The sequence below is a fragment of the Mesocricetus auratus genome, unplaced genomic scaffold, assembly GCF_017639785.1.
Source record: "Mesocricetus auratus isolate SY011 unplaced genomic scaffold, BCM_Maur_2.0 Super-Scaffold_100676, whole genome shotgun sequence".
Lineage (NCBI taxonomy): Eukaryota > Metazoa > Chordata > Mammalia > Rodentia > Cricetidae > Mesocricetus > Mesocricetus auratus.
Window position 1 is genome coordinate 133,308,090 of NW_024429266.1, and position 21,642 is coordinate 133,329,731.

A 21,642-nucleotide genomic window follows, 5' to 3' on the forward strand; every position below is an offset into this window, starting at 1 on the left:
GTGCAAAGTACATGACAAATGCCAGGGACCTTTCCTCTTTTTCTTCCCCCACTGCATTCAGACTAGCTGATTTCAGGGAATTCAGCTACAAGTCATATAGTGAGACAATTGTAGGATTTCCAGCCACTCTGATACAGGAACACAAGAGTGAGATTATTCTCACTCCTAAAGGCCAAAAGCAGCACAGGCCACTTCCTTTCTGTGGCTGTGAAAAAATTCCCCGACCCCTAACCCCACAAAAAAAAAAAAAACCAACTCAGGGAAGACAGGGTTTATTTTAGTTCACAGTTCCAGGCTACAACCCATCTTCATGGAGAAGTCAGATGGCAGGATCTTGAACAGCTAGCTACAACTACAGCTAAGAACAGAGATAGAATGCATGCTTAATGCTCAGTGGCCTCCTTTTCATCCAGTCCAGGAGCTGTCATGAAAGGTGCGTCTTTGCCACATCTGTTAACCCAATTAAGAAAACAACCTCATCTAGACAATAATACCTCACTGGGAGGTATGGTCTCAGTACCTCATCCCACGGAATTCAGATTGTGTTGAGCTGGCGAAACTACCCATCAAAGCCACCAAAGACTGGAGCAAGAATATTCATAGTAGCGTTATTTGTAATCACCTAAAAACAACTCAAATGCCTACCAATTGGATTTTTTTTAAAAGATCATGATACCCTCATACTATGCAGCAATGAAGATGAATAGAGTGCAGTTCAGTGATAGAGTGCTTGCCTAGAATGTGCAAGGTCCTGACTTCAATTACCAACAATGAAGAAGGAAGGAAAGAAAGGATATCAATATAACAAACGTACTTTATATACTAAATAAATATAAAATATAATGAATATAAAAATAAACAAATATAAGCCTCATTCAGCATCCTAGATAAGATCCACAAACCAAGTTATCCTTCTAAGAGAACTAGACACAAGGTGGTCTGTTGTAGGGCTTCCTTTATACCAAGTCTGACAGTAGGATAAACTAGCCTATGGGGTGACAGGAGTGATGTCAGGGGAAGAGGAGGATGAGGAATGGTGACCAGAAGGAGTCCCCAGCTATCGTCAGAGAAGCTGCCTTGTTTGGTCTTGACTTGAGTGGTCACAGTATGTGTTCTCTGAGAACCCTCACAATTTTGAGTAATATTAGAATATTTTTCTTTTTTATGTATATATGTGGTTGGTGTACATAGATATGTGTAAGCACACATGTGTATGGCATGCATGTGTATGTGCGTGCGTGTGTGCGTGCATGCGTGCCTGTATGTGTGTGTGTATACAAGGATGTAGAGGCCCAAAGTTGATGTTGAATGTCTTCATTGATCACTTTTCACTTTATTTGTTGAGGCAGGGTCTTTAGCCAACTCGCCCTCTGGATTCCTGACTCTGCTTCCTGAGTGTTGGAATTTCTGGAGGCTGCTCAGCTTCTGTGGGCTCTGAGAGTCGGGGTCTATACAGTTGCCCTGGCCCACGGGGTCAGTCAACAGGGACCATAGGGGAGGGAGTGAGATTGGGGGGACAAGAGACGCAAGAGACGGAGACAAGACAGGATTCTGATCAAGTCTCGTATTGAAAGTACCAACAGGGCTTAAGTAAGGCAGGTAGCAGAAGGGTGGGGGAGCAGAAGTTTTCCTTGGCAGGGTGTGTTCCAAGGAGACAAGTCTGCAGCTGGGGGAGTCTGGAATGCAGACCAGGTGGCAGAAGGGCGGGAGAGCCTTGGACTGCAGGCCTTGAAAATATGCTGTACAGGAAGATAAGCAGACACAGAGAAATAGAAACTTAACTAAGTGTTGGTCTCTAAGAATACAGTATGAATATTAAGATGGCTTCTATTATGCCATCCTTATTTGGGGCCCTCCACAGGTCCCCCTTTTTTTGTATAAAGTAAAAAGGCCATAAGCTGGGATATCCTTGAGGGGGCCGTGCCTGTCTTAGGTCAGAGGATCTTGTGGATCAGGAGTGTGCAATAGCCCTACCCATCATTGGAGATGACATCTCATGATGAGCATTCCTGTTTTAGGAGGCTATCAGGATGGGACCCCCTCTGTCCTTCCTCTGTTTCCCGTCATTGGCTAACCAGCCCAGCTCACCAAGGAGGAGATGAATCAAAATTAATCTCATAGCTACATAATTTAAGTAGCATGTGATTAAGGTTCATCGTATCAGCCATGTCAAGATGGTGATAGTGCACCTGTATAGGCTGCATCTTGATAGCATCCATTTGACTCTTAACGAAAGCCATCGGTTTATTAAAGAGAAAAGGTTCTAGTGATAGGAGAATTAATAAGCTAAGGAGGGGGCCTAACCAGGGAAGATGATAGGGCAGAAGTCCACTCCAAGCACTCCAAATGGGCTGATCAAACAGTTCTCTGCAGCGTTTCTCAAGCTCCTCTTGGTGTTTTATGATTCGGTCTTGGCATAAAAGCAGCATTTTTTCCTGCAAAGTCAAACAAATGCCTCCCTTGTCTGCTGTAAGCAAATCTAGGCCTCTCCTCTTCTACAGGACTACCTCTGCTAGGGAGTCAACTTGATCCTAAAGGGCCTGAACTGACCTGTAAATTGTACATCATCAGCAAGCTGCTGAGACAGCTTGGAATATGTTTGTACAGCTACTCCCACACCTGCGGAGCTGGTGGTTACTGCTCCCGATACTCCAAGTCTGACTAACAGGGGAATGAATTGGATTGCTCTCTTATGCCTGGGAATAAGATAATCTATGCTAGGTATTGGAATGGGCTCACTCCCTGGTATAAATTCCATATCTGGAACAAGGGTGGCTAATACACATAACACTGTCCAATTGGCAGGCAGCATGGAGTAAGTCATCCCATTTCCACACACCAAAACTTGTCCAGGCTCAGGACAAAGAGCTGTGGACACATTAATTACTGAGGAGCAGGAGGTAAGTGACGCTTGTCCTACATCTATATCAAAGGTATTATTTTTAAAATGTTTATAAAAGCATAAGGAATGATTAAATCCTGTAGGTTGCATCTTAAAAGGAATACTAAGCAAACAATTATTATCTGGAACCATCAACAGGTACTGAGATATTTTGTAACATTGGAATTGCCACAGGCCATGAGGTTCCCACGGTCAAAGATAACCAGCAATCCCTAGCCAAGTAGGAATTAGTGATATTTAAAGCATAATGGGTAGCAGACAATATTTCTGAGGTCTGAGGATCAATATCCATGCTTTTAGACTTGGGAAGTAATAATGGGTGATAATCTATATAAGGAATCATGGAGTCAAGTATATGTTGAATCTTTTCTTGGACCTTGGCTTCTCTAACTATGTCTGTTGGGCCGCCATTAGAAACATGAATGGGAGCTACCTTGTCCCAGCATGCTGGCTTTCCTGGAGCAGCTCAGCAGGAGGCTGTAGCATATTTATAAATGAGGATTAATAGACCAATCTCCTCCAGCACTGCCAGAATAAGTTCTTAAGGTTATGGCAGTAAAATAAGTAATGTCATTATGTGTGCATTCTTGGAATGTGCTGTAATACATAGCATTCATTTGGTTCACAAAATTGCATCCTACTGGACATGGTCCCGGTTGTCCATTGACCTTAGGAATGATTTTAGGTTTATCAATGCATACCCAGTTTTGATCAAAGCCTCCATTACTGGCAGGTACCATAATTAGATAGGCCATTTTATTTCCATAGACAGTGTGTCTAGTATAAGTGCTACTTGCGTGTATAACACCAGCAGTTCCTCCTCTGCATTCGCATGGAGCTCCAAATAATGCTTTCATCAACTTGTTTGGGTTGGAGGGGCCCTGAATCCTTCTTCTGAAAGAGGTGTCAATATGAGGACAGTCCCAAGTATGGCATGGATCTTCATTTCTGGAAAACAGAAAGGCATAAAATTCTCAGGAGGGGCAATTCCTCCTGGAATGAGTTATGTTATCATCTATTTGTTTAACTAATCTTTCTAGAAGCCATCTGGCAGATTTCATTTCTTTGGAGTATATGCTTACTGAACCTCATCCCCATATTAGGACTGGAACAGGTCCATGCCAAGTGTTGTCTAAGGGGTCTTTCTGCATGACTGTGGCAAAGGTTTTCTGTGTATCAGAGTGCCAAAATTTCCATCATTATCCAAATTTTAAAATTTAACAATGAAAACAGCATGTGCCAGAATATTCCTTGGCATGCCCCCTTTTAATTTATTAATAGCTTGAGTGTAAGGCTAGCTCTTTCTACTATACCTTGTCCTTGAGGATTATATGGAATCCCAGTGACATGGGTAATAGCTATTGTTTGTAGACTGTCTTAAAATTGGCACTGGTGTATCCAGGTCCATTATCAGTCTTGATGTGTTGAGGAGTGCCCATGACAGAAAATGCCGCTAACAAATGGCTGATTACATGTTTAGTGCTTTCTCCGGTTTGAAGAGAGGCAAAGATAAAACCACTATATGTATCTATATTAACATGAATATATTTAAGATGTCCAGATTCTGTAAGATGGGTAACCTCCATTTGCCAGAGAGCATTGGGCACAAGTCCCTGAGGATTAACTCCCAAATGGGGTACAGGTAAATATCGGATGCACTCTGAACAGTTTTTTTACTATATGTCTAGCTTGTTCTCTGGTAATATAATACATTAGACATAAAGTATGGGCATTAAGGTGATGTAATGAATGTCCTGTATGTGCTGCTTCAATGCCTGTGTCCTGGACGGAATCAACAGGCAGTGCCAGATGACAACGGGTTGCTTGGTCTGTCAAATTATTGCCTCTGGATAAGGGTCCAGGGAGACCTGAGTGAGCACGAAGGTGCCCCATAAAGAAAGGAAACTTTCTGACTCTTATGAGAGAAGTTAGTTGTCTAAATAAATTACCAGTCTCAGAGATACTCTTAATTTGACCTATAGTCTCTAAAGGTGGTACTGAATGAGCAACATAGGCGCTGTCAGTATAAATGTTAAGTGATTGATTCGGAAAGGCAGTAAAGGCAGCTATGACAGCATATAATTCTGCTGGTTGGGCAGATGAGTCCCCAGTTTGAAAACTAGTAGCCTCATCATTCTAGGCATAAGAAGCTATCCCCATGGAGGAGCCATCAGTAAACACAGTTAATGCACCTGGTATAGGATCTAGGAGAGTATTTTTTGGAAAAATAAATTCATGATGATTGGCAAAATCAATTAGCTTATTAGGGGGATAATGGTTATCTATGTCTCCTATGTAATTGGCCAAGGCTATGGGCCAGTTTTCTGTTGTTTGCATAAGCCAATCAACCTGTTCCTTGGTATAAGGTTGAATAGTACGGTTTGGCTCATGGCCAAAATAAGACTTGGCCTGCTTTCTACCTATACGAATAGTATCTGAGACCAATTGAAAATAAGGATTTAGCACCCTTTTTGGACTGACTGGTAAATGGACCCATAATATGGGAGCAGTTTGCCAAAAAATTGCAGTTGGAGACTGAGCTGTGTTGCAAATAATAAACCACAAGGGGCGATTATAATCAAGAAAAGAAACTGTTTGAGACTATATGGCTTGGTCTACCAAAGTTATTGTTTTGCAGCCTTCAGGTGAAAGTTGACGAGATGAGGTGGGATCTGAATTACCATGGAGAATGTCATAAAGGGACTTTAATTCATCTTTGCTAATTTTTAAATACGGTAGTAGCCAATTAATATCTCTCAACAATTTTTGAAAATCATTAAGGATATGATACCTAATCTCAAAGTAATTTTTTGAGATAAAATTTTATCTTCAAACATTTGAAAGCCTAAATAAGTATAGGGATCCTTGAGTTGTACTTTTTCTGGTTCTGTCTGTAATCCCCTTTTTTGTGAGAATGGCACATAACTCTTTTAACAAAATAACACTTCTTCCCCTTTTTGTCCTGTTAAATGGATATCATCCATATAGTGTATAATATACATCTGTGGCCATGAGTCCCTAACTGCTTGGATACCGGATGCTACAAAATATTGGCAAAGTGTGAGACTATTAGCCATGCCTTGGGGGAGAACTCACCATTGATACCGGTGCATAGGTGCTTGAAAATTTGGAGAAGGAAGACTAAAGGCAAAGTGTTTTTGATCATCTGGATGTAAGGGTATAGTAAAAAAGCAATTTTTGAGTTTTGTGGGCAGTTTTCTGAAAAATGGCCTGACTTGCTGCAGCTAAAACGTTTGTTTCTGCCTTGATTAGACAAGAACTGTCTAACCGTAGTCCCTTGCACAGCAGCTGCCATGGCAAGTCCTTGCTGATAAGGTGCACCTATCTCAGCACAGAGGTGAATGTAGCCAGAAAGGTCTGTTTTTTTAACAATATGGTCGAATAGCTGCTTGGCAGGCAGAATTAGCATTTTCAAAAGCCAATTGTTTAACAAAGTCGGTGCCTGAATCAGCATTTCCAAAAATCCTACCTGCTGCTGTTAGCAAGTGGTGGACAAAGTCTGATAAAGGTTCATCAGGCCCTTCTTTGAAATTAGTAAGGGAAGAGCTCATGTTCCCTTTAGCAGGTAGTCTCTTCCAAGCTTTGGTGGCAGCTGTTTGAATTTGGGCAAATAGTCCAGGTTCATATTGCATTTGAACATCCTCTGCCTTATAATTTCCTTCATCCATTAACATATCCACATTCCAGTTATTGCCTGCCTGGGCATTTCTTTTTGCAGTTTCTTTACAAGCTTCTGCAAATTCTGACTTCCGCAAAAGATAATCTCCCCCTGCCAAGGTTGCTCTAGTTAAAGTGTACCAGAATTGTTTGCCACAGATTCTATGATGGCAGTGGTATGAGGAGCCTTGACTCCATATTGAGAGACTACAGTTTTGACTTCTTTGATTACATTGAAATCAAAACCTGCATGATGTTGCCAGGCAGTGCCTTGTGCATCTGTTGTCTTATTACTGGAAAATCAGTCATATTCTCTGGTTCTGTCTGATGTTGGTGGGTAAGAGGTGTCTTAAGGGTAGGCCCCCCCCCAGAGGTGGCTTGGCAACACCTTTCTGAGAGATGTTGGTGGACTTACCTGTTTTCAAACTCTCTAGCTGGTTAATCAGGTCTAGACGTCCTGTTTCTAATAGAATCTGCTCTTTAAGATATTGGATTTTGTCCTGTAGCTCTTTTTGAGGGTTTAAAACTCGGCAAGCCAGTTCGATGAAGCATATAAGGTGGAGGCCAATGGAGGGCAGTCTGGATCATGATATTTTGCTGCCTCTTTCTCCAAATTCACCCACTCTGGGTCACTAAGACTATCTTCCATTGGCTGTTGATTTTTGGATAATGTTTTAAGTGAGGGCTATATCTTTTTAACTTTGGGTCTGGCTCCCTCATCCTTTTTAGGTCATGGTTAGGCTGAGGTATCTTTTTAACGATCTTATCCTGGGTTTGTGGGCTACTCTTTTGTATTCTTCTGTGTCACTATCAAATGACACAAGGTCCTGATCCTCACTAGGCTGTTCTACTTTTTTTTATTTCAGTAGGTTTTAAACATTTCTCTCCTTCTTTTATCATATTTGCTACAAAAGGGTCATGCTGTTTCTGGGAAATAAATTCATTAATTAGGTTGCAAAATGAAAATGCTGTAATAGGAATCTTTCAGGGCCAAAAGTTTTATAGTAACCCTTTAAAGTATCTCCTACTCTCTTCCACCTTTTTTCATCTATGGTCCCTTCAGTGGGGAGCCAGGGACAAACTTCCTTAATAAAGACAAAAAACTTTAACAAATCCTGTGTTTTAAGCTTAATCCCTCATGCCTTAAGTGCCTACTTGAGGCCTTCAACAAACAATTCATGTTGACTCATGTCTTTTCCCATATCGTCACTCACTTACCAAGGTCTTTGTTGCTGCGGCAGGCTCCTGTCTTGCAACTACCTCTATTTCTTTTCTTTTTGATATGGCCAGCTCTCTTCACTGAAGCCCTGGTACCTGTGTCCCACGTTGGTGCCTCTTGCCCCGGCGGGGGGGGGGGGGTCAGTCAACGGGGACCCTAGGGGGGGGGAGTGAGATTGGGGGGACAAGAGACGCGAGAGACGGCAACAAGACAGTATTCTGAAAGTACCAACAGGGCTTAAGTAAGGCAGGTAGCATAAGGGTGGAGGAGCAGAAGTTTTCTTTGCCAGGGTGTGTTCCAAGGAAACAAGTCTGCAGCTGGAGGAGTCTGGACTGCAGGCCAGGAGGCAGAAGGGTGGGAGAGCCTGGACTGCAGGCCTTAAAAATATGCTGTACAGAAAGATTAAGCAGGCACAGAGAAACAGAAAATTAACTAAGTATTGATTTCTAAGAATACAGTATACATATTAAGATAGCTTCTATTATGCTATCCTTATTTGGGGCCCTCCACATCCAGTTGACTGGATGACTCATGTTAACCTCTAGCATTGTCTAATGCCAAGAAAGTAGGTCAAGGGACCTGCTTCTTGATTGTAGTTGGCATCTTCACACTGTTTGTCTTTGCTTCTGGATCTGGACAACTGCTACTCCAGGAGCGGTGGAGCTGCCCTCATGGATGGTTTAACTACAAACTTGCCCACAGGCCCTTTAGTGTGAGTAGGGCTGTTCTCTGTACTTTGGAATGATCAAGAACCATGAAGCTCCTATCCATAAAGATCTGTCATCCCAGTTGGGGGAATAAGAGCATCCCCAAGATTAACACCAACTAAACAAGCTAACTAAGCCAACGGATGTTTAAGGAGGCATCAGAGGCTGGGGCTGGTCCCTGTGATAGACCTGTGTCAGTGTGTCTGCACACCATCATCTTTACCAGTCTAAGGGAAGATTAGGAGACTTCCGTCCTGTAACTGCTATACTAATCCACAACCTGTGAACTTGGATGACTCTGAGCCCAAGTTAAGAGCCGAAGCCCTGGCCACCACCTTGGTTGTAGTTATTTCCTGGGTAGAAAGTCCAGTTATACCAAACCCAGACTAGGCTGTAAGATAATAAGTTTGTGTGTGGTTTTTATATATTTATTTACTTAATTTTTTTAAAAAACAGGGTTTCTCTGTAGCTTTGGAGCCTGTCCTGAAACTCATTTTGTAGATCAGGCTGGCCTCAAACTCACAGAGATCCACCTGCCTCTGCTTCCTGAGTGCTGGGACTAAAGGCGTGTGCCACCACCACCTGGAGTATTTGTTTATTCTTATTTTATGTGTATAAATGTGTTTGACAATATTTACATGTGCACCACAAATAAGCAGTGTCTGGAGAGGTCAGAAGAGGGCATTGGATGCCCCCAAACTGGTGTTAACTGACGGTTACTACCAAATAGGTTGTAAGAACTGAATCCGTGTCCTCTAGAAGAGCAGACAGTGTCATTCACCACTAGACCATCTCCCAGCTCCAGATTTTTGTTGTTTTAATGTCAATTTGTGGTCACTTGTTATACAGCAATAGACAAAATGTCTATCATATTCTTGAAACCTAGATTCACTTTCACTGGGGCCTTATGTAAAAGAAACTTAAAGGCAGTAGAACTGATGTTGTAAAGGATTTGTTAGTAGATTTGCCCAGGACACATTAAATCATACAAAGCAGAATTCAGCTATGGGAGCACTGCCTCCTACATACCCCAAAGACAAGTAGTGTGCGAACCAGCCTGTTAGTGACAAGCAACGTTTACCACACTAGGATGTAAATGTTCACTGGGATTGACCAGCCATCAGGCCCATCCCCAGAGACCATGCCCCTAACTGACTGCTCAAGGTGACATAAGCACAGGGTCACAGCTACCATGAAGTCCCCTGTGCTCTTATCAGGAAAAGCATAATTCTGCCGGGTGAGCAAGAAGACCCTGGGTAGCTGGTATCTGAAAGGACATTGTTTGTGTGTTTAAGAGATCTGACAACATCTTTCCATGTAAATATCCCATCTGCCCAAGTGGCCAGACTTTCAGTCTTCTGTATCTGTTTGAATTGTTCAAAGTGTAACCTGGGGCAGGGACCCAAAAGAGATTTAAGGGTGGCAGTGTGAGTGGAAGGCAGAAACCTCAGCAATGTGTGTCTAGGTTAGTAAAGTCTCCTGTTCAAGGCTGGCTCCTCCTTGGGCACTGGGCAGAACTGGGCAAGCGTTAGTACACATCTTTCCCTTCATTTCTAAGTGCGTGGAGTGATGTCACAGTGGAATGGCATGGTAGTGTATAATAGTCCAAGAGGTGTCCCCATGCTCTTAGCCAACACCCCCTTGAACCTAAATGCCACTGAGGCTGTTTGTTAATGTGGCTTGTTTGTTTGCTTCCTTGAAAATGTCTTTCTCTTTAGTTAGACAATTTGGTCCTTCATGACTATGACTCGGGAAGGCTGTGAAGTCGGATCTTATGGTTTCAAATCTGTGTGTAGATGGGCATGTATGCACACACACAGAGGTCACCTTCAGGCATCATTCTGGAGCCCCCCACCTTGCTTTTCTTTTGTTGCATTTTTGGTTTTTTTGAAACATGGTTTCTCTGGCCAACAGTCTTGACTGTTCTGGAACTTGCTTTGTAGACCAGGCTGGCCTCGAACTCCCAGAGATCTGCTTGCCTCTGCCTGTGTGCTGGGATTAAGCATACACCACCATGCCTGGCCACCATTTTTTTTTAAATGCATTCTTGAATTGTGAGCTGGGATTCACCAGTTAGGTTTAGCTGACTGAAAAATGAGCCTCGGGGATCCACCTGTCTCTACTTCCCCAGCAGTGGAATTCCAAGCTTCCATCTCCAGGCCCATCCTTTTCTCATGGGTGCCACAGATTCAACTCAGATCCTCATGCTGTCAAGGCAACACTTTGCCAATTGGCCCAGCTTCGCAGACATGAGTTCAAATCTTGGCTTTACTACTTCTAAAACAGGTAAACACCAGCAGTTTCTTTCATTGCCCTAAATTCCTCTAAAATTTGGGGGTAAGAAGATTGCACCTCAAAAGAGTCATGAAGAGAGACTGAACCAAGTCATGAAAGGATTTTGCATACTGGTTGACATGCAACAGGCTCTATACAAAGGAGTGTGAAAAAATACACAGGTGAGGGGTTCAAGACCTGTCTGAATGTGGTCAAGTCTAACCCTTTGGTCCCACACTTGCCAGAGGATTGGGTCCATATTGGGACATTTCCTCCATCAGGGCAGCCCCTTTGCCCACTGGTGTTTTATTGCAAGGTCTTTTTCCTCACTTTTGTATCTGGCTCACGGGAAACATTCCTAGAAAAACCTCTAAGCAATAGTGGAGAGACTACCTTAAATGCCCATCCCTGATAATGAGTTTGACGATTATCTTATCTGCCATCCTAGAATCTTCATCCAGCGACTGATGGAAGCAGAGGCAGACACCCACAACTAAACACTGAACTGAACCCCTGGAACCCAGTGACAGAGAGGGAGGAGTGATAATCAAAGGGGTTAAGAATGGGCTGGTGAAACCAGAGAAACAGCTGACCTGAACAAGGGGGAGCTCTTGGACCCCAAACCTACAGCTGGGAGGCCAGCATGGGACTGATCCAGACCCCCTGAATGTGGGTATCAGTGAAGAGGCCTCGACAATCTATGGGGCCCTAGGCAGTAGATCAGTATTTATCCCTGGCATACAAACGGACTTTGTGTGTCCATACTACAAAGAGAGATGCTCTCTCAGCCTGGACCCTTGGAGGAGGGTCTAGGCCCTGCCCTGAATGAAATGGATATCCCCTATGGGGAAGGGAGTGGGGATAGGGTGGGAGACTGGGGGTGCTTGTGGGAGGTGTGGGAGGAGGGGAGGGAGAGGGAGCTGGGATTGACATGTGAAGCAAGCTTGTTTCTGACTTTAAGAATGTAATAAATAATAATAATAATAAAAGAAAAACCTCAAGGGACCAACTTCTTTTGTGCTCCAGAGTAGCAGACAGCTGGTTGTGTTGTCTGCCACAGAACTCCAACCCCTGAGGGCCCTGAGGAAGGGACACAGAAGTCAGTTGGGATCAATTCACACCATAAAGCACGCTTCAGTAAACTGAGCCTAGCCTGGGATCCCAGGATAAGGAGTCAGGACAAGGGATTCCTTCCACCCTGCAGCACACACGCCCTCAGTCTGGGCTGAGGGACCTTCTGTCCCTTTCCCTCTGCCTTCCTACAGAATGGTCACACAAGCAGCAGACCTAACTGCTTTGAAGGCACCAGCCTCAGGGGAAGTCCCGCTTCTGTCTTGGTTGTGGGAAGAGAGCCATTTGGCAGACAAAAAGAAACAGGCCATCTGGAGAAGCCTGAGACCTCAGTGAATTGTCCCAGTGATTCTCCCAGCTTTTGTTTATTGTAAAAAATAACATGATAACAACATTCAATAGAATTTTTAAAAAAGGAATAAAAGATGACTCATGATTCAAGAGCCTTCAAGAGCCCCAACACCCACAAGTGTTTAATTTTTTCCCCCAGTCTCTTCTGAGTTTTGGCTACAAACTTAGCTGCATGCAATCTGTCTGTCATTCGCTCTTTTCTTTCTTTCATTTTTTTTTTGGTTGTTTTTTGAAACAGAGTGACTATGTAGACTAGGCTGACCTTGAACTCATAGAGATCTGCCTAGCTCTGCTTCCTCAGTGCTGGGATTAAAGGCATGGTCCACACCCAGCAGATCCTCTTTATTTATTTCTTTTTAGGCAGGATACTGTGTATCTCAGGCTGGCTGGAACTCAATATGTAGTCAAAAATGACCTTGACCCTCATGTCCCTGCCTACTGAAGGCTGGCATGAGAGATGACCACATGCCAGTTTTTGTGATACGGGCATTGAATTCACAGCTTCTTCACACATTCTGGGCAAGTACTCTAGCAACTGAACTACATCCCCAGTGACTTCTCTTTTGAGAAATTTATCATTTAGCTTGGTGGTGGTGGCACACGCCTTTGATCCCACAGTTGGGAGGCAGAGGCAGGTGCATCTCTGTGAGTTCGAGGCCAGCCTGGTCTACAGAGCAAGTTCTAGGATAGGCTCAAAAGCTACAAAGAAACCCTGTCTCAAAAAATAAACAAACTATTATCATTTAATACTCTTTAAGTCTTTTTCTAGTATTAATACAGTTGGTCTTCATTGTTTCAGTTTTTGTTGTGTGTGTTTAATATTTTTTTTCAGCTGCAAATATCCCAGCCAATTTGATTCAGGCATAATTAATGATCCTTTATCCCTGGAGCATTCCTGTTCATGGCTGGAATCTTGGCAAAGCTGTGAGTGAAAGGGAGTTTGTTTTCTGGGCCCATGTACACCACAGAGAAGATCTTCTTTCTTCTCTGCTAACATGTAACCTGAGAATCCCCTCGTCCTATCCCAATCTGAGCAGCCCTCTGAAGCTGTGCCCTTGGTCGAGGGCTTTTTAAAAAGTAATGCTATACGTTTGATTTGTTCCTCTCAGTAAAAGCAAAGTGTGCTTACATAAAATTACAGGAAGGCCAAAGAGAATAAAAACGTTATATGATGTTGATAGTGGTGCAGACCTGGGGGGCTTGAGGCAGGAGTATTGCCAAGAGTTTGAGACACCTTCTGTCTGTCCTTTCCCTCTGCCTGGGCTGCACAGTGAGTCCAGGCCAGTTGGGGTTACATACAGAGACAGCATCGCTACTGGGCCTATATGCCACTGTTTTGACCCTGTTTCTGTTCTGTTCTCTTTCTTCCCACATTCGGCTGCCTTCCCAGTTCATTCCAGAGCTCACTTGTGTCATACGAATGATGGCAGAATAGACGGATTCTAAGAGAATGAGCTGAGGTCTTGGACACTTGTTAGTTAAAAACATGCACAAACAAACATACACGGAGTATCACTTGATGTGCTTGAGGGTGGTTAGTTAAGTGCACAGAGGAACCTAAAACCTCATCTAACTGGAATGTATGGAGGCAAGGAAGGAGGGCTTTAGGACTGGTTTAATCCAGAAACTCAAAAATGTCAAAAAGGAAATAGTTTCTTCCTAATCTTTGTGCTCTGTGTTCCCATAGCGTTACTCTCTTCTTCAGGTCTCCTCTTCTAGTCCAAATGGCTATCTTCTCTACTTCTTCTGAGGCTACTCACTTCTAGTAGGGAATGGAGGCATTTCTGGAGATTTCCTTTAAGTCATTATGGTTCCTGTGGCCAGTGATAGGAATCCTCTCTATTTCTAGAAAATATTGTGGCTGCCAAAATAAAAATAAAAAAACCAACCTTTGAAATATAGAATTTACCTCATGTCTGTTGCCCAATCAGAAATTAAAACTGAAGATGTTTAAAAACATTGACTACACCAGGTTTGGTGGCACACAACTTTAAACCTAGGCCTCAAAGAGGCAAGCAGAGCTCTGTGAGTTTAAGGCTAGCCTGGTTTACTTCAAAGTTCCAGGCTAGCCATGTGAGACCCTGTTGAAAAACTAATCTAAAACAACAATACCTTCCTTCCAAACCCAAAAGAATATGCATTACTTCATAATAATAAACATAGGTCTGGGAGGTATAGCTCAGTGGCGGAGTGTTGGGCAGTCCGCATAGCATTGGTCTAGTCCTAAAAAGGCCCTGGATTTGATTTCCAGCACCAAAAAAAAAAAAACAAAAAAAACCAAATGCACAACTGTAGTTGTTGCCCTTGATTTATTAGTAGTCCTACTATATGTTAGAGTCTGGAAGCTTCTCTGAGGCCTGCAAGTGAACCTTGGAGATCTAGTAACTGATTCTAGTGTATTATTTGGGGACCCGAGGGGGGGGCAGATCTTATCTTTGTTAAAGTGTGAATCAGGTTAAAGAACTGAATGCTTAAACAGATGTGAGGCCAAGGCAGGAGGCAGAGTTCAATCTTACTCTTCATCACCCCCAACTTGGACCTACCCTTGAAAGTTAGGGCACTTCCGGTTTCCAGGGCAGCCATTATTGCTAACAGGGAGGGGGTTCCATACAGTGGAGATGTAGGAGAGAATGGAGGCCAAGAGACAGCAGGATGCCTGACCACGCAGGCAGGCCCCAGGCTGGTCTCCAGTAGAAAGAGGGTGAGGTGCTCCTCATTCTCCATGCAGCTGTCCCCCATTCCAGGCAGCTGCTATCTGACCAGCCTTGGCCAACCCACTGTGCCATGTCAAGCTTTCTTCCATTTTTCCCCTTCTAGGATATTCCCAATGTCCTCACTTTAAAATCATACAGATTATTACTATTTTAATGAAAGCAGAATCCACCCACCCTATTCTTTCCTGTGTTTTTATTCTTGGCATTGACTAGCCAGATAACATTCCCACTCCCCACCCCCGACATCTGCTCTCCACCCTGGGGAAAGAACAAAGATGTGCCCAAACCTGCTGCTCTGTTGAAAAGGAAAAAGTGATAGCATTCTTGGCTCAGGTCTAGGATCTTGCTCTTCAAAGTGAGAGAGGTATTGTTTGGTCAAAGATAGCCTCGGTGCTTGAGGGAGCTGGGAGAAGGGGTTCTAAAAGCTAGCCCAAGTCCTCTTCCTGTTTGTCAGCCTCCCTGGCATGCTGTTGTAAAACCCCAGCCCTCGATTTCTCTCCAAAGCTTCAGCGTTCTCAGCTGACACACAGCCACAAGAACTATCATGGGACCACGAGGAGCCTCAGAAAGGAGTTCCATGTGTAGTGACAAAGAAAACTGGAGCTGCATCTTGGAAGACGCGTCTCCAGACTGTCGGAATACCCCTTTGTGGCTACATGTTCTTGAGGCTGAAGGCAAGCTGTTCCAAACAACAAAAATTAAGGCACCCTGGCATTTCCCCCTATACACATGCACTAACAAAGGGTCCACATCCTTCCAAGAACTTGGCTTCATTATAATATCATTTACTTTGTGGTTTGGATCCCCTTCTTGTCAGCTTTTCTAGAGGATCATGGGAAGAAGTACCCTAAAACGGAGATCCAGTCCAGTTTTAAGCGTCTTTAATGCCCCAGATTTGATACTTACTAAAAGTGTAAATTGTATAGAAGTTCCTTTCCAGAACAGGCTGTGGGAGGCGACGGGATCAGTAGTTTTCAGCCAAATGGATTTGAGTGCTCCAAACCCAGGTTCTGGTCTTGGTTCTGTCACTAAATGCCTCCAAGGGTTTAAAAGCTACTCACCGCCCCCCCACCTCAGTTTCCCCATCTGTTAAAACTAGGTTGACTTGGGTACAATATAAGGCCGTTCTGGCAGGGCCCCAGACACGTCCATCTAGCCCAGTGGTTCTCAGCATTCCTAAGACTACAATCCTTTAAAATGTTATGACCCCATACCACAAAATATTTTTCATTGCTACTTCATAATTGTATTGATACTGTTATGAATAGTAATGTAAATATCTGTGTTTTCTGATAGTCTTAAGGGGACCCGTGGTTGAGAACCGCTGATCTAGCCTGTCTTGGGAGCTTGCCTTGGGGGGAACGGGATTCGGGGACCCAGGACCAGTAACTGTCTAAAGACCAGAGGACAGCTGGAGAATAAAGCACGTGAATACGTCAAGCCCCTTCATTCCCTGGCTCCGTGATTCCTAAATGGATGCTCAGCCAAAAGCCCACAATCGGTCCAAAGCCGCCTTTGGTTCCCCGGGACGCCTTCCACCATCTAATCCCGGGCAAGTCTGGAGAAGAGTTGGAGAGAGCCCCAGGCGAGGGGAACCCGAGTCCCAGGCGGCCTGGCACCCAAGCTGCGACCCGGCTGGAGGCGCCCTGCTCCCCCTCGCTCTCCTGGGCGGAGGGGGCTGCCTGCTCGGAGGCGGGGCCGCAGTGGGGCCCCGCGCGCTGTGATTGGCTTCCCAAGTCCTCGTGACGCACGACCCCGCCCCCTCCGCATCCGCGCCGGGGAGCGGACTGTCCGGGGCTGAATGGGCGCGAGCGCGGCGCCGGGGGCGGGCTGGGGCGCGGGGCCCGGGGCTGGCGGCTAGCCAGCGCTCCCTCCCTAGCATGCGCACGGAGGCGGCGGGCGGCGCGGAGCGGCGGCCCCAGAAGCCGCGAAGCCAAGCAGCGGCACCTGCCTGCCGAGGTACGTGGCGCAGCCCCCAGGCGGCTTAGCGGACTCCGGCAACCCAGGCAGCGGCGATCCTCCTTTGCCCACTCAGACCCGGGGCCCAGCGACTCCTCCCTAGCCCTGCGACGCCGGATGCGCATGCTGGGGGACACGGGCTTAGGGTCGCGGCTCCGGGCTGCTTAGATCGGCGTCCCCGCGGCCGGCGCAGGTGTGGATGCGGCGCAGCGGGTAAGGACGACCCGACCCGCAAGGCAGGTCCAGCCGGGGTGGCCCTTTTCCACGCCGTTTGATTCGGGGTTTTTTAATTCATTGCTGGAATCTTCTAAGCCAGCAGAGCCGAACTGACCAAGTGTCCCCGTGACTGGCTTGGGGAACCCTCTGCAGGGTCACTAGTGGCTCCTGAACCTTCCCTGTGCGTGCAAGTGGGTAGATTTCTGCTGGTAAAAATTCTCTGGTGACCTTCCCCGCCCCCTCTGCGGCCAGTCCTGCGGAGCAGACGCGTTGGGGCGACCTTTTTGGTTCCTTGGAAATTTTAAACAGTGGCCTGCAGAGAGGGTGCTTTCTTTGTGCGCTGTTTTGTTGTTGTTTGTTTTTTTTAAGAGGTTATTTTGTAGGACCCCAGGGAGTAGAAGCGAACTTCTCCCCCTACCCCACACCAGCTGGATGACCTTGGCGGACACTGATCCTTCTGTGGGGGGCTTGCTCTCCTGGTCTGTACTGGAAAGCTTAATCTACTGTTGGCGGACGTCTTTCCCAGGCCACTGGGTTTGTGGTTCTAACCATTTAAAATAAATCTATCATCGAAGAGAACTCTGCAGAATCATTAGCTGACTTGGAAATGAAATTTTTATACGTCTCCGTCTTAATTCAAGTATCTGGCCTTTGCAAAATTAGGTGTCATTTACTTAAAAGGGGGTAAAGTGGTTTTATGTGTTATGCTTTTCCTGGGACCGATGGGTTGCAGGTTCCTTCAGCCAAGGGCTGTGCTGAGTTTTAGACTCACAAAGGAAGGAGACTCACTCTCATCTTCTGCCCTCTGGTGTCTAGCCAAGCCTTCCCTTGGTTTATGACTGTAAATTCTCTTCTACCTGCAGATGGCAAGAGGGATCTGTGTCTGTTGAATGAAAGGAACAGACAGGACAGATTTTGGTTTCATTTGTGTAATTCCCTGTCCTGGCGTCTCAGAACGGTGGCTAACATTTCTAGTTGCAGAGCTGGGAATCACCTACTTACAAGTGTTTGGACAAGAGAGAATTAATACGAACTTCCGGAGCACTGTAATCAGAATGCTGAGCCTCTTGACACCCACGTCTGTGATGTGGTTGATGCTGTTTCTATGAGGTGGAGATTGTGGTTAGTGTTGATAGTGTTTCCTTGAGACTTGAAAAGAAATGAAGGAGATGGTTGGGAGCCTTGATGGCTGGTTTTTGTTTGTTTGTTTGGTTGGTTTGTGTTTTAACATTGGGTATTGTGTAGCTCAGGTTGGCCTTGAATTCGCAGCCCAACTAGACTTTGAACACTGATCCTCTGGCCTCCACCTCCCAAGTGCTGGGATTACAAGCCTGTGCCAACATGCCTGGAAGGCAGAGTGCTGGGGGCCTGGCAGGAAATTATAAAAGAACACAGATTCTGAAAATCCATCGGTTTGCCCCATGTTTAAAATAGGTTAAGAGATGAAGGGTTAGGGAAAGCGTCAGGAAGAAACACCTCTTCTCAACTACACCCCCCTACTGCTCTCTGCTCCCTTACTGGACTGGCCGAAGCAGTGAAGGGTTAGCAGCTGTCTCTTCCGACATTAATGGTGTGCTGAGTAGTTTCTAATGTTAACTTGATACAATCTGGAGTCATTTGGGAAAAGAGAACAGCAATTGAAAACGATGCCCCCACCAGATTGTCCTGTAGGCAAGCCTGTCTGACATTTCCTTATTTAGTGACTACTGGGGAAAGGCCCAGCTCCTTGTGGGTGGTGCTACCCCTGGGTAGGTAACCCTGTGTTGTTTAAGAAAGCAGGTTGAGCAAGCCATGAAGGGCAAGCCGGTAAGCAGCGCTCCTCTATGGCCCCTGCATCAGCTCCTGCCTGCAAGTTCCTGCTGTGTTTTGGTTCCTGCCCTGACTTCCTTCATGATGGACTGTGATATGGAACTGTACGCTGTAATTAAACACTTTTCTTCTCGCTTGCTTCTGGTCAGGGTGTTACAGCAATAAAAACCCTAGCAAAGGCTTGTGGAAAGTGGAAAGTCCCCTCTGCACCTTTCTGGTTTCGGAGGAGGGCTTTATTCTGCGCTGCTTATGGAACCAGGAGGATGGTCATCTCCCTCCGAGGGCTTGCTCTCCATTGCTTGTCTAGCTGGGAAGGTTTGGAATAGAAACAACTAGGAATATACATGACAGCTGCTGGGGATGGAGAAGCAAGGACGGGATCCGTGTGGGCGGCGTATGTTAGGAGAGGCATCCACTGGAGGGGGGTGTGACTCACAGGCCCAGTCGTGGGAGGAAAGGACGGGATCGGTGTGGTAGCACAAGGGCTCTCCTGAAAGAAAAACCCAGCTCAAGCACCTACAGAGGGGACAAGTGGGGTATGTGGAGGAGGAGGAGGGAAGAAATGAACGGAGAGGGCTCATGGTTGAAACTCATTTACCTGGGCACCAAACAAGGTTTGCTCCAGTTTAAAGAAAGTGTAGATACTTGCAGCTGGGGGTGGTGTGCAGGCTTGTTAATCTTAGCACATGGGCAGGAGGATCAAGGGTTCAAGGTCAGCTGGGGTACACGAGACCCTGTCTTGGGGTGTGTGTGTGTGTGTGTGTGTGTGTGTGTAAGTACTAATACATGCAAGTACATACATAGGTAAAGCCAGTGAGATGGCTCAGTGGTCTGTGGTGCCTGCTGCCCAATGAGCTGAGTTAAATCTCCATAATCTACACAGTGGAAGGAAAGACCCAACTCTGTTCTCTTATGACCACATCTTAGAAATGTGTGTAGGTTCGGGGAGAATAGACATAGCTAAAGTGTGTTGCAGAGCAAATTTCCACCCTGAACACGCACCGCCTTCGATTCAAGGAACAGAACGTAACCATGACCTGTGCTGTGTCCAGCCACTGCCTCTCAGCGTTAATCTGGCCTTCCTTCCTTCCTTCCTTTTCTCACACTGTGCGTAAATGGAAACCTAGGTACTTGTCTTCCTTTGTAAGCACTAAGTGACAGAGGCCTCCCCAGGCTGCCTGTAGTTATCCTCATTGTCATTGCTGATGGCGATCACGGGGTGAGTTTAGTACATCTTATTTGTGATCAGTTGTTGAATGTTTAGGCAGCTTTTAGTGTTTGTCTCACCCAGATAGTGCTGCTGTAACTGTTCTAGTGCCTAGCTTTGGTAAAGTGTGCATTTCTGAGAATCTGTGCTGGGCAGTAGGATTACTGGGTTATGGGTTTATTGCTCATTTGGGGGATCCCCAGCCAAAGCTATTTTATTCTAGTCTTAGTATTAACAGTTTCCAGTTGATGGTGCTGGAGTTGCTTCTACAGTAGGATAAGTTTCTGCTTGGTCCTGCTCTCTGTGGCTTCAGGAAGAGCAGTCCTACAGGCTCTCCTCTGGTCCCAGCACAAAGTAGGCTGAGCTCTAGCCCTGAGCTCCATGGTCCTGTTGATGTTGAAGTATCTCTACTCAAACTACTTAGTTTGATCTTAGTCTCTACACATCGTGCTGCAGACAAACCTCTACCCAACCACTACGACTCTCTTTACCTATGGGAAATAGTAGACTTTTTCTTACTTGAGTTTCTGAGCAATACAAAGCATTTTTGTACTTCAGTTACAACAGGGAAAAAAATCCAGGAGTAAATTTTTGCATCATGAACCAATACCTATACTCATGAATTCTCCTTTTTTCCCCCTTTAGACTTAATAACATCTGGGATTATAATAATTTAAGATTGTGTGATTGGGTTTGATTAGTTCAACAAATAGCATTTAAAAGGTCTACTTTTATGAATAATACTTAAGCTTTTTGAATGTTGCCGCCACCTTTGAAATTATTTGTTTGTGTATTTGTGGTTTTAGTTTATTTTTTGTTTGTTTTGGAGTAAGGTTTCATAAAATCAAGCCTGGCCTTGAATTTTGACTCCTGCCTCCCCTTCCAAGTGCTGGGTCTACAGCCATGTGCTACCACATTCCATTGGACTGTTTTGTGACACTGCCATTTTCATAATGGCAGGTTTATGAATACTAATGGAGCAGAGGCAGCTTATCTGTTAGACACAGAGAATGTGTCCTTCACAGCTGGCTTCTCCCGGCCTCTGCGCTCTCATCCACTTCCCTCTTGTTCTTCACCCCCTTTCTGGTCTCCTCTCTCTTTATCTAGACTCCAGCAGGCAGCAGGACAATCAGGACAGAGTGGCCTCTGGTCTTTCCTTCTCTTTGCTTGTCATTTTCGCTATCGGGATCTTACTCGGCTGGGCCTATCGGCTGGCGCGGGCCGCCGCTTTATCGTCCTTTTGTTTCGGTTCTCTCCAGTGGAAAGAACCTGAGCCTTACCTGCAATTTGGATCGGTAGCCTACCTTTAAAAACGTAAATAGAAGCTGGCTGGAATTGAAGGGATGGCTTAGTGGTAAGAGAGCATGCTGCCCTTACAGAGAACTGGAAGTCCGTTTCCATCACCTACATCAGGCAGCCTGCAGTCCCAGCAGCAGGGTAGACAGTGCCCTCATCCAGCCCCTGTGGACACACACACAAAATTAAAAAAATAAAAATAAGGGGCTGGCAAGATGGCTCAGTGGGCAAAGGCCACT

The 21,642-nt window shown here is 45.4% G+C and overlaps 1 protein-coding gene across 2 annotated transcripts in view; it reads left to right on the top strand.

Moving 5' to 3' along the window:
* Positions 1-16,741: 16,741 nt before the first annotated feature.
* Positions 16,742-21,642, top strand: part of St3gal5 (ST3 beta-galactoside alpha-2,3-sialyltransferase 5) — a 47,963-nt gene continuing 43,062 nt past the window's right edge. The window contains exon 1 of one of the 2 annotated variants that reach the window (XM_005076092.4): positions 16,742-16,875. In XM_005076092.4, the coding sequence (XP_005076149.1) occupies positions 16,797-16,875 (79 nt within the window). In that variant the 5' untranslated portion in view covers positions 16,742-16,796. The other variant, XM_013117755.3, reaches the window with a different exon arrangement.